We start from the raw sequence: 13,639 nt of genomic DNA, 5'->3' as shown, positions 1-13,639 counted from the left end.
GGGTGTTCCTCACTCCACTATTGAAAAGAGACATCAGCAAGTGGTTCCAGAGTGTTCCTCACACCACTATTGAAAAGGGACTTCAGTACGTGGTTCTAGGGTGTTCCTCACACCATTATTGAAAAGGGACTTCAGTACGTGGTTATATAGTGTTCCTCGCACCACTATTGAAAAGGGACTTCAGTACGTGGTTCTAGGGTGTTCCTCACACCATTATTGAAAAGGGACTTCAGTACGTGGTTATATAGTGTTCCTCACACCACTATTGAAAAGGGACTTCAGTACGTGGTTCTAGGGTGTTCCTTACACCATTGTTGAAAAGTGACTTCAATAAGTAAATGTTTTCAATTTTATTTTCAAAAAGATTTCAAAAGATGATGATCTGATCTGGTGACAAGAACAAGCTCCAATAAGATGAGAAATTTTGTCTTAAAGAGGAAGTAAATTTCAATCTTTAAGTTTTACCTATAGGTAGGTCTATATCAAGGCTTACCTATAGGTAGTGTTAATATCTCCTAAACATAAACCATTTAGGAGATATTTGCTGAGCTAGCAGCCTGTTATATCACTAGCGCATGCGTTCTGAAGGAACCGTGCCGTGACTGGCAACAGTGTGCCGTGACTGTGCGCATGCACAGGAGTGACATCATTGGGGCTCCGGCCAGTCGCAGAGCCGGAGCCGCGAATCCAGAAGGAAGACCGGGGTAGAGATGGACGCTGCCTCCAGCAATGGCACTGCATATCTGGAACGCTTCGTTTTCAGGTAAGTTTAACATAATGTGCTAGTATGCGATGCACACTAGCACATTGTGCCTTTGCCTTGCAGAAAAGAAAAAAAAAGTGCAGTGGTTTACAACCGCTTTAATAGCATTGATAAGCCAGAGCTTTGCATTAAAGCTGAACTCTGTGTGAACAAATTATTGTCTAAATAAAGAGGCATGTGTATTCCTACATGCTTTGTGCATTTCTTCCAGATTGGTGCAGTAATCCAGTGTGAAAATAGGTCTCTGTACAGGAGCTTCCTGTAAAAAAGACCAGTTAATGCTGTTCTCTCTCTCTCCTTTTGCAGGGTGACTGGTCTGGTCTCCGACCCCTGCTGTAGTTTTCTTCAGGCAGCCTGTAATGGGAAGGAGTGCTGGGTTGCTCCCACAGCTCTGCTCCCTGCATAGGCTATGTAATGCACAATGAGATCGTTGCTAATTTTTTAGGGTAACGTCTGTTTGTAAGAGAATTTAGTGCACACAAAGTGGATTTATATTTGTGGCTATTGAGGAATATATTTAAAATGCCACTCATCTGTGTGATCTGCTTCATATCTGTTCAGCTATGCCAGTGGTCTCTAAACTGAGGCACGCGGCCAGCTGCGGCCCCTAGCTTGCTTTTATCTGGCCCTTGGGACACTATTCCATCTACAGATAGCAAAAATGTGGCATCATTTCTCCCAATGACACCAATGTCGGGACATGAATCCTCCAAAAAAAAAAAAAAAAAAAACACTAACAATGGGGCACAATTCCACCAAATTAGGCCCCTTTCACACAGGTGGACCGTTCAGATCCGCCTGTCAGTTCTTTTGGCAGATCTGAACGATGCCCCATGTATCTCTATGGGGCATCGGATGTCAGCGGAGACATGTCCGCTGACATCCGATCCAATCCAATCCGTCAAATCTAGACGGATGGAAACCCCATTTTGCATCCATCCAGTGGATTGGATGGGATCGGATAAGAACGGACAGACATTCCGTTTCCATCCGATTCCCCCATAGAGAACAGCGGGACCTGACAGCTGTGTCTCCACACACAGGGGGGAGACACAGTTGCCATCCACCTGCTCAGAGGGGGATCGCAGATTGATCCCCGCTGAGAATAAGTCCGCCGACAGACTCCACAGTGTGAAAGGGGCCAAATACCAACAATGGGGCACAATTTCTCCAATTGAAACCAGTGATGGGGCACAATTGCTCCCACTGACACCACAGGCATCTACTGTATGCATGGAGAGGATGTGACAAACCCTAAATGAACAGAAATATGCCAATCTGCTTTTGCCTTACTTCTATGCATCCTGTATGTATGACAGCTCAGCCCTACATAATATGGAGGACAGGATGGAAGGCTGTGGGATTTGCTCATCATGTATGCACATGCACAGTAGGGGAACCAGCTTTGAAACCGAAAGGCTTCACTGACGGCTTCCCTTACCCTGGATGGCAGTGGCAGCAACCACCGAGAGCCGATACGAAAATTGGCTTTGGGTGCCGACATTGCGGGAACCCTGAACAGGCAAGTTCTAATATTTAAACGTCAGCAGCTACAGTATTTGTAGCTTCTGACTTAGAATTTTTTCATTAGGGGCGGAAATCTGCTTTAAAGCCCTTCTTTTAGATCTTGCAAAAGTAGGTATGTATAGTAATGAACAGTCACATTCAACTGAACTTCAGTGTAACCAATCACTACCTTCTACATGGACCAAGCTGTCCCTAGTTACAGCTCTATAAATACACACACTTGTGTAACATTTCAGAACCATTTCTAGTGTGATGCAACTCCTGGTCTCAGTTACTCCACTGATTGGACAAGCACCTGATTGGCCCCAGCACTTAAAGTGCCCCTGTCTAGTTTGTTAATTCAGGGACTACTAAGGGCAGTGCAAATAAAACCTTATGGAGATTTACAGGTGTTTTTTTTGCCCAAAAGAACAAGTTCTCAGTTTTTGAAAATTTTATCACAGCTACTGTATGTTATGTTGCGGTTTTAGATAGTGCTTACTAGTAAAATGTTCCTATTGTAATTGAATACATTGGGAGGAGCAATCAGAATATGGAGCAGCTCTGCATGGCATCAGCTTCTGTCTTATTTTCAAAGCCTAAAGAGGCTCTTCACCCAAGAAAGAAAAAAAAAATTAAGTCAGCAGCTACAAATACTGTAGCTGCTAACTTTTAATAAAAGGGCACTTACCTATCCAGGGATCCAGCACTGTCCTCACCTGGGCTGTTTCATTGTCAGTATTCGAGGCACCTGACATTTCTAAGGGAAGCTGGCTGTGACTCCTTGCTGCTTTCCATTGCGCATGCCACACTTTTTGAATGGTCCCACAGCCTGCAGAGTGGGTACCCATCAAAACTAGGTACCCAGTCCCCCCAAAAAATGATAATGTGCCAAATGTGGTTAGAAGGGGGTGGAGGACATAAAGCAGAACTTATCCGTTAGGGTGAAGTTCCGCTTTAAATACATAAGCTGAAGCTAGAAGCAGATTGGTTGCTATGCATAGTTGCTCCAGATTCTGTTTGCTCAAGGCTTAGGCTAGCTATACATTATACAATAGTCTTCTACAATTTACCTTTAGATTTACCAAAACCATATAAAATGAGGTCAAACCTAAACACTTTCCATTTGTATGCAATCAGGCAGGCCCTTGCACTAAATAGTGGAAGGTAAATATTAAGGAAATTGAAGACAATTGTATATTGTATTGCCAGCTTTAGTAAATTCTCCTCATTATTTCTGGATGTACACTGCTCAAAAAAATTAAAGGAACACTTTTTAATCAGAGTATAGCATTAAGTCAATTGAACTCCCAGGATATTGATCTGGTCGGTTAAGTAGCAGAGGGGGTTGTTAATCAGTTTTTTTAGCTGCATTGGTGTTAATAAAATTAACAGGTGCACTAGATGGGCAACAATGAGACAACCTCCAAAACAGGAATGGTTTTACAGGTGGGAGGCTACTGACCTTTTTCTTCCCTACTCACCTTTTCTGATTGTTTTTTTACTAATTTTGCATTTGGCTAGGGTCAGTGTCCCTGGTGGCAGCATGAGGCAATACCTAGACTATATAGAGGTTGCGCAGGCTGTTCAACTCCTCCAGGATGGCACATCAGTACGTGCCATTGCCAGGTTTGCTGTGTCTCTCAGCACAATCTCGAGCATGGAAGAGATTCCAGGAGACAGGCAGTTATTCTAGGAGAGCTGGGCAGGGCCATAGAAGGTCCTTAAAGGAGAAGTCCACCCTAAAACTAAAATCCCTGCATCTATAGATTTCCATGTTCTAAAACTAACCTATCTAGCCCGGTCAAGAAGAAAACACTATACTGTACATACCTTTTTTGAAGCCGATCCGATCTCCAGTGGCGAAAGCTCTGCAGAGGACACAACCAACAATGGCTGTGAAATGAATGGGATGTGATGTCACCCATAGAGTTACTATGGGGCTTTCATTGTTGGCAGTGTCCTCTGCAGAGCTTTCGCCACTGGCGATCGGATCGGCTTCAAAAAAAGGTATGTACAGTATACTGTTTTCTTCTTGACCAGGCTAGATAGGTTAGTTTTAGAACATGGAAATCTATGGAAGCACAGCTGAGGCTGACAGCTCAGCATGGGATCAGGGCAGATCGGCTTCAAAAAAGTTAAGTACAGTATACTGATTTTTTTCTTTACAGGGCTAGACGGGTTAGTGTTAGAACGAGGAGATTTATAGATGTAGGGATTTTAGTTTTAGGGTGGACTTCTCCTTTAACCCATAAGCAGGACTGGTATCTGCTCTTTTGTGCAAGGAGGAACAGGATGAGCACTGCCAGAGCCCTACAAAATGACCTCCAGCAGAGCACTGGTGTAAATATCTCTAACCAAACAATTCGAAACAGACTTCATGAGGGTGGCCTGAGGCACAACATCCTCTAGTGGATCCTGTGCTCACTGCCTGGCACCATGGAGCTCAAATGGCATTTGACATTGAACACCAGAATTGGCAGGTCTGCCACTGATGTCCTGTGCTTTTCACATGACAGAAGGTTCACCCTGAGCATGTGACAGACGTGAAAGGGTCTGGAGAAGCCATGGAGAGCATTATGCTGCCTGTAACATCGTTCAGCATGACCCGTTTGGTGGTGGGTCAGTGATGGTATGGAGAGGCATATCCATGGAGGGACACACAGACTTCTACAGGCTAGACAATGGTACCCTGACTGCCATTAGGTTTCGAGATGAAATTTTTGGACCCATTGTCAGACCCTACGCTGGTGCAGTGGGTCCTGGGTTCCTCCTGGTGCATGACAATGCCCCGGGTAACATGTATGCAGCCAGTTCCTGGAGGATGAGGGAATGGATACCATTGAATGCCCCCCACGCTTGCCTGACCTAAATCCAACAGAACACCTCTGGGACATTATGTTTCGGTCCATCTAACGCTGCCAGGTTGCACCTCAGTATGTTCAGGAGCTCAGTGATGCCCTGGTCCAGATCTGGGAGGAAATACCTAAGGACACCATCCATCTCATTAGGGAGTATACCCCGACACTGTCAGGCATGCATACAGGCACGTGGGAATTATACAGACTACTGAGCACCACATTAATTGCTGCAATTAAATTTCAGCAAAATGGACTAGCCTGCTGCATTATTTTTTCATTTTTATTTTTCGAGTGTCTTTGAATTCAGCTCTCTCTAGATTGATAACTTTCATTTCCATCAAACGATGTGGCATCTTTTCGTTGCTAACACATTACCCAGTTCATTTCAGTATAGATATCCAGCATGAGATTTTTCCCTATGGAGATCTGATGTGTTTTCAAAGTGTACCTTTAATTTTGTGAGCAGTGTAGATTGCTGCATGATAATCTGTACCTCTGTATCAATGAACAGGTTTGGTTTCTCAGTAAATACTTACACTTCACTGGCAATAAACCCAGTCAGCTCCGACAAGAAAAGAAAGGTAATGAAGAGACAGCAGCAGATGGAAACTGTAAGACAGAAAGAGCAATCATGTCAGTGGAAGAAATGAAACAAATTAACAACATAGTCACCATCATGTGAAGCGCTCTCCTATGTCAGAGGGGAAAGGCACAACATGTATTGCACACACTAACTAAATATTGCTCAGATAGCAGCTGTGAGTGACTCACACACCAGGAACTAGCCTAGTGTCACTGAAAAACAAGATTTCTCTATGCAAACAATAAAAAGGTCTACACAGTTTACCTAGTAACAGAAGAGTAATCATAGGCAAAAATCCCATTTTTATTTAAATAAATAAAAAATTATATATATCCCTGACACACACACACACACACACACACACACACACACACACACACACACACACACACTTTAGAATACACTGCTCAAAACAATAAAAGGAACAATTTTTATCAGAGTCAATTAAACTCCTTGGATATTGATCTGGTCAGTTAAGTGGCAGAGGGGGTTGTAAATCAGTTTCAGTAATGAAAATTAACAGTGTGCACTAGATGGCCAACAATTAGGCGACCGCCAATACAGGAATGGTTTTACAGGTGGAGGCCACTGAATTCTTTTTACCTATTCTTCCAACTAATCTTTTCTGAGCGTTTTTCCCTAGTTTTGCATTTGGCTAGGGTCTTTCACTACTAGTAGCATGAGGCGATACCTAGAGGTTGCACAGGCAATCCAACTCCTGCAGGATGGCACATCAATATGTGCTATTGCCAGAAGGTTTGTGGTGTCTCCCAGCACAGTCTGAAGAACATGGGAGAGATTCTAGGAGACAGGCAGTTACTCTAAGAGAGCTGAACAGGGCCGTAGAAGGTCCTTAATCCATAAACAGGACCAGGATCTGCTCCTTTGTGCAAGGAGGAACAGGATGAGCACTGCCAGAGCCCTACAAAATGACTTCCAGCAGGACATTGGTGTGAATGTCTCTAACCAAACAATCAGAAACAGACTTCATGAGGCCGGCCTGAGGGCCAACGTCCTCTAGTGGGCCCTGTGCTCACTGCCCAGCACTGTGGAGCTCGACTGGCAATTGCCATTAAACACCAGAATTGTCAGGTCCACCACTGGTGCCCAGGATGAAATCATTGGACCCATTTGTCAGACCCAACGCTGGTGCACTGGGTCCTGGGTTCCTGCTGGTGCACAACAATGCTCAGCTTCATGTGGTGAGAGTATAAAACCAGTTCCTGGAGGATGAAGGAATGGAAACCATTGAATAGCCCTCACGCTCGCCTGACCTAAATCCAATAGAACACCTCTGTGACATTAGGTTTCCGGCCATCTGATGCCGCCAGGTTGCACTTCAGTCTGTTCAGGAGCTCAGTGATGCCCTGGTCCAGATCTGGAAGGAAATACCCCAGGACACCATCTGTCGTCTCATTAGGAGCATGCCACAATGTTGTCAGGCATGGATACAAGCATGTGGGAGCCATACAAACTAGTGAGGACTATTCTAAGTTGCTGCAATGAAATTTCAGCAAAATGGACTAGCCTGCTACATAATTTTTCACTTTGTATTTCGGGGTGTCTTTGAATTCAGCCCTCTGTAGGTTGTGTGTTTTTAAAGTGTTCCTTTAATTTTTTTGTGAGCAGTGTATATGTACACACACACACACACACACACACATTATTTTACTACTACTGTACCATGCAGACTCAATTTGTTAGAAGGTGCAGAGCACAGCTACCCTTTTGAGCATTACATCCTTGACAGGACATTATTCGTCTAAGCCCAAGGTGCTTGATTGGGACCCTAAATGGTGTCCCAGAAATTGTACTTGAGTGCCAATATGACATACATTGCATTTGGTGCTTCAAAACAGAGGCACATTGACTGTTTGGGTCCCAGAGAAAGGGTACGAACCTACAGATGAAATCCAGGCACATATTAAAAGAAGCCACTAATTGCAGTTATGCCTTTATTTTAATTGGTTGGAATCTCCTGTACAGCAGATTCAGATTAAAAGTGGGGGGCAGAACTTGGGGTCAAACATTGAAAGTTGATGACAGTATCAGTCTGTTGCTGTTCCATCACTGTCCAGATACACGACTGGGGGCAGGTGCATGGCGTAGTGGTATTTAAAAGTATACCTAAGGGCAAAATTTTAAAAGTGATTCTAAAGTTAACCATTTGCCCTCTGAAAGATTTACCCCCCTTTCATGAGCAGGCCATTTTTTACGGTACAGCACTGCGTTACTTTAACTGACAATTGCGTGGTCCCCACGAACAGAGCTTTCTTTTGGTGGTATTTAATCACCTCCATGGCTGTTATTTTTTGTGCAACAAAAAAAGACCGACAATTTTGAAAAAAAAAAAAAAAATTATAATGAATATTATATACACACATTATATATATATATATATATATATATATATATATATATATATACACACACACACACACACACACACACACATATATACATACATACATATCCACATATATCAATCAATCCCACACATTCACAAAATTTTTTTTTTCTTTAAAAACTATAAAACATATCCAATTAAAAAAAAAAAAAAAAAATCCCAATAAGCATATATTGATTGGTTTACGCAAAAGTTATACCGTCTACAAACTATGGGATATTTTTATTTATTTATTTTTTACTAGTAATGTACAAACAAATTGAACACTGGCACCAGGTCCGGAAGTGTCGGATCATGCCACTTTGCCACCGCCTATCTAAGTTATACAGTCGGCAAGTTGGTAAAGTATAACTAACGGCAAAACTTTTTTTAAGTTTTGGATAGAGTGGGAATGGATTAGAGCACCTGTCAGATTTTATTGCGGTCTGTGCCCCTGTTAAGTAGATTCACCCTCTCTATTTGTCCTGTTTACTGTTCTCATTGAAAGTGAAAGTAAAAGAAAATCCCAAATTTGGGGAAAGTAAAGTAATGGCGGGGAAATCTTCCAATGGGGACACTAGTTCTGGTGACCTGGGGGTCCCCAAGAATTCCCTATCACTTCCTGTTTGGCTATGGGACAGAAATTGAAGGGAAATCTCCCCAATGGGACACAGATGGTGAAAGAAAAAAAAAAAAAAAAAAGAAAGAAAAAAAAGGAAGATCCCCCCCCCCCCCCAAACACTTACCTAACTCCTGGATCAATCCAACGAAGTGTCCAGTAGTAGTAGTTCTCTCTCATCTGCATTCACAGGCACAGCAGCCAATTAAAGCTTATGAGAGCAAGTAGGGGGCCGGGCTGAACCGCGCTATTGCGCATCAATGGGTGCACACAGCCCAGCTGGGGAGCAAGCCTGTAGGTGCGCCCCAATAGGAAGCAGATTCCTATAGTGGTACACAGAGAAGCAAAGGAACCCTAGAAGAGGAGGTTCGGGGTCTCCCTGTGCAATAGCCTTACAGAGAGCAGGTAAATATAGACCTGTTTGTCATTTTAAGATATATAAAAACAAAAAAAATAAATAAAACACCACAAGACTTTACATCCACCAAGTTTTGGGCAGAAAAGCAATTAGAATACCTGTCGAGTTTCTAATGTTTTTGCCCCCATTCAGGAGATTTGCCCTCTAGATTTGAAATTGAACATTGAAATTTGACATTTGAAAGAAAATGCCAACATTTTAGGGTGTCACCAAAACAGGAGGGGAAATCCTCCAATGAGGAATGAATTCTGGTAACAAACAGAATCCAAACCAATCCCTCTGGAGGGATTTCCTCTCGCTTCCGATTTTGGCTTTGAGGGGAAATGAGGGGGGGGGAAAAAAAAAAAAAAAAGCAAAAAAAAAAAAAGGGAGGCACACTGACAGGGATTATACACCTCAATTTCTATACACCTCTTTCACTATCCACAATGAAAAAAAAAAAAAAAAAAGTTTTGCCTTCAGTTCTACTTTAACAGTAGTAAAGTGAAGTCAGATTAACAGCGCTGTGTGGAAAGGCTGTGTACATCTTAGAACTGCATGGACAGCAACACCATTATATAGCAGGTATGACCACTTCTATATAATATTATTGCGTATGTGTATTTAGCCGTTGGACTGGAGTTTGGCATTAATGTTTAACCCCTATGGTTCTAAATGGTACAGAGGCCTTGGGGTTTGGGTATCTGAGGATTCGTACATATTCGGGACCTACCATATCATTTCTAGATATCACTAGGAACTAAAACACCTCTTGCTGTCTGTGGGGTGCACATGGTATAAATTATTAGTCAATGGCATATTGTTCCAAGTGGTGCAATATAAACCATGTATCAGTACTCTTACTACAAATGAATGCACAAATGTTATACAAGTGCACAGGTTTAAGAGCATTGTGGAAGGGAAAAAAGCTCTTTTGCAGGTCAGACTGTTCCAGAAATCTGGTTGCCAATGAATGTCTGTGCCCAACATAAAAGTATCTAAAGTCAATAATACACAACAGTCCAAATGTGGATAGATTTTAGGCTCCCAGATATGACCTCTGCATGGCTTCCATATTAAAAAGCACACAGCGAACGTATTGTAGACATTAGCCTATGGCCTTAGCATCCCTTCTGTAAGCAGTCTACCCAAGACATGAAAAACAATGTGAGTAGCATTGACATAAAGACATCCCACGGTCTATGGCCAGTGTTGTTGTGGTTTGTGGGGGGGTTAAGAGGCTAAATTCATTAATATGGTGAGGCACTGAGACTTCCGCCCAGCTCAAAATCCCAGCAAAGCGGATTAGTCACTTCCACAGCTTACGTACTGGTTAGCTGCATTCACAGCTTACAGGGTCCTTGGTCCTACCGAATGACAAAAAGGGAATCACTCAGACCACAGAAAAAATGTCAATGTGTCATACTCCAAAGTGGATACCATTAAGGCAGCGAAGATAATGGGATACAGACAAACATAGCCAAGAAGATAGAATAAATTAAAAAAAAAAAAAAAAAAGTATTATACTGTACTGAAGGGCTCAGATCAGGTGTTCCTTTTACGCTCCCTCTTATACATTTGACAGCGGTTTCCTACTCAAGCCCTTATGATATACTAGGATTAACAAATGAGCAATGAATTGGCTATAAACAATTACAAGCGGTCCCCAGGTTACAAACAAGATAGGGTCTGTAAGTTTGTTCTTAGGTTCAATTTGTAAGTCGGAATAGGTACTTTTAAGTGTAGCTCCAGCCAAAAAAATAATTTAAGTTTTTTGGATAGCACAGGGAAGGGTTAACACCCCTGTAACATTTGTTTGGCTGTCTGTACCCCTGTTCAGAAGATTTCACCTCACTTTTTGTCCCTAGGACAACTGGATTATGGAAAACTTTGTGTTGTGAAAACAAGGATTAGTGATAAAGCTTCAGTGGAAACACCTTTTTCCCATGATAACTCTTCTAGAAGAGAATTTCCCTTCCTAGGGGTAGATTTCCTCTCACTTCCTGTTGTCTCCCTACATTTGTAAGTAGGATGTTTGTAACCCGGGGACAGCCTGTATAGCAATTCACTGATGAAAAGAATAGTAGGCAATTTATATACAATAACCCAGCCTTTTTCAACCAGGGTGTCCAGGCACCCTGGGGTCCTTGAGGTTTCTTTACAGGTGCCTTGGCAAAATGCCCAAAAATTGTATACAATCTGGCGTGTGGATAAAGCTACCCTTGGTGCACAATGAAAACCTGTGGTTTTGTGTAACAATTACAACCTTCTAGCCGACGGCGTTCTAATGACCAATGGCATCATCAGTTGAGGATGTCAGTCGCCTGCATAGCATCTTTGTTTGACCCTCCCCTGCCCCTCTTCATCAGCATTTTAGGGAACCTTAGTGGAGGGAATGAGAAAACTGAGGGAGAAGAGAAACATTGGAATATTAATCACAGTGTTGCGGGTAACTAATTACAAAGTAACTGATTACAGTAACTACATAACTTTTTTTGGTAACGAAGTAACGCAACTAGTTACAATACGAATATTGGTAACTACACTACTTTACTAGGCTATAGGAGGTAACTACACTACTTTACTAGGCTATAGGAACGCGCTTTCCTGCGTTACCCAAGCCGTGCGATACAATTGTTATTTCGAAGAATAGAGAGGGATGAAGTTTATGACTTTTTGTTGCACTTTATGTTTTATTCTGTTTTTTTTCAGGTTTTGTTCTCATGTTTCCCGAAGCCTGTGTTTATACAATAAACTCTATGCAGTAAGAGTGTCATGTATCTTCTTCTACACCGTCAATTAAGAAAGGAGAGTAAAGTAATAAGTAGTGAAGTTACTTTTCAAATGAAGTAACTAGTAAAGTAATCTTGTTACAATTTACAGAAGTAACTAGTTATATTTTTTGAGTAACTACCAACACTGACTAATCAGTACCAGTTTGCAAAAGTGTATTTGCTTTGGAAGAATAAAATCGCCTCCAACATTGGGTGTCCTACTTGTGTGCGTGGATGTTGCTGTGTTATGCAAAACTATTAGAATAGTTTTTACATTTTAGAATGGGGTGCCTTGAGACTGTCCATAATTTTGAAAGGGTGCCTTGACTGAAAAAAGTTTGAGAAACACTGCAATAACCCACTGCACATGAAATTATAATCCCGCTTTAGTGCGGTACAGCTCCTGTTACAATCATACTATATTTACTGTGTAGGTTACAAATATTTGAGGTTCGATTTATTTTTTTAGAATTGAGATCATTGTCTAATGTTCAACCATTATCTAAAGGGTATTTCCAGCGTATCAGACATATAAAGTCAAGCTTCATGACCAGGAGTGACTTTTGTAGCGCGTGACAGTGACTCACGACAGTAAATGGTAAGGTTTGTTTTTGGTACATTTATACTTCAGCTGGCATTCTCTAGTTTTGACACTAACCTAACAGATGGTGGGGACAGATTTCAGCAGTACATGGACAAATGGATTGTGCAGTTTTAAATAACTCATCATAGCTGCACATGCTCTTTTCTAAGCAATGTACAATGAATATACAATGTACATAAAAAAGCAACATAAATAGCTGGTGCTTTCAAGTACATGTAATAAATAATAGTCTGAATTAAATGTTTGGTACCTCTTTTCTCAACCTTGAAATAATTTTCAAGTGTCAGGGAACCTATGCATAAAAATGATCGTCTCACATGCTTTAGCTCTGCGCTGCATGCGTATCAGTTATTCACAACTGTATTTGACACCAGGGTGATCATTTTCTTAACTCCAGAATGACAAAATGATTTTAAATTTAATAAATATTAAATGAAACAAATAAAAAGCAGACATTAAAAACCATTAGGGTCTGTGAAGAATTGCCCCTATGCAGTCAGTGAAGAAGAGTCCCCCTCCACTCAGTGGAGAAGTGTCCATTTATATTGGTGGTTATTGTAACGACCTCTAACTTCAGTGGTCAGTTGAAAATTGGCCATTGTAGCGCACTCTTACGTTGCTGGTTAGTAGAACAGTGCCCCCTTGCATTGGTGGTTAGTGGAGGCTTACCCCCCGACATTGGTGGTTAGTGGAGATGTGCCCCTTACACTGGTGGTCATCTAAGAAGTTTCTGCTTACATAGGCGGTCAGCAAAGATGTTCCCCCTTTCTTTGCTGGTCAGTGAAGAAGTTCTCCCTTACATTGGTGGTTGGAAGTCAGTGAAGAAATTCCCCCTTTCATTGGCAACCAGTGAAGACGTGTCCACCTACATTGGTTGCCAGGAGAAGACTAAGACTAAGTTCCACTTCGAATTAGTGTGTGTGTCCCAACAGTCTTGCTATATTGTATTTGTCATTGTTCGTTCCATCTCTAGTAGGAAGTCAAAATTAAATTGAGGTCTTTGTCCAAATAGGAAGAGATTTCAAAATCTGCAATAGTGTTCCAATACCAGGGAATATCCGATTGCCTCTCAGGGGGATCAAGAAGGATTTTTTTCCCCTGCTGAAGCAAATTGGATCATGCTTTGCTAGTTCAACTATGGGTTAT

General features: G+C 41.9%; 1 protein-coding gene across 1 annotated transcript in view; it reads right to left on the bottom strand.

Moving 5' to 3' along the window:
* ERGIC1 (endoplasmic reticulum-golgi intermediate compartment 1) overlaps positions 1 to 13,639 on the bottom strand; it is a 173,313-nt gene that overhangs the window by 85,253 nt on the left and 74,421 nt on the right. The window contains exon 3 of the mRNA XM_082256903.1: positions 5,667 to 5,739. Coding sequence (XP_082113029.1) covers positions 5,667 to 5,739 — 73 coding nt within the window. The remainder of the gene's footprint in view (positions 1 to 5,666; positions 5,740 to 13,639) is intronic.

The sequence above is a fragment of the Pelophylax lessonae genome, assembly GCF_965119305.1.
Source record: "Pelophylax lessonae genome assembly, chromosome: 4".
Taxonomy (NCBI): Eukaryota; Metazoa; Chordata; class Amphibia; order Anura; family Ranidae; genus Pelophylax; species Pelophylax lessonae.
Note: the sequence above shows the minus strand (reverse complement) of the source record. Positions and strands in the feature narration are given on the sequence as shown.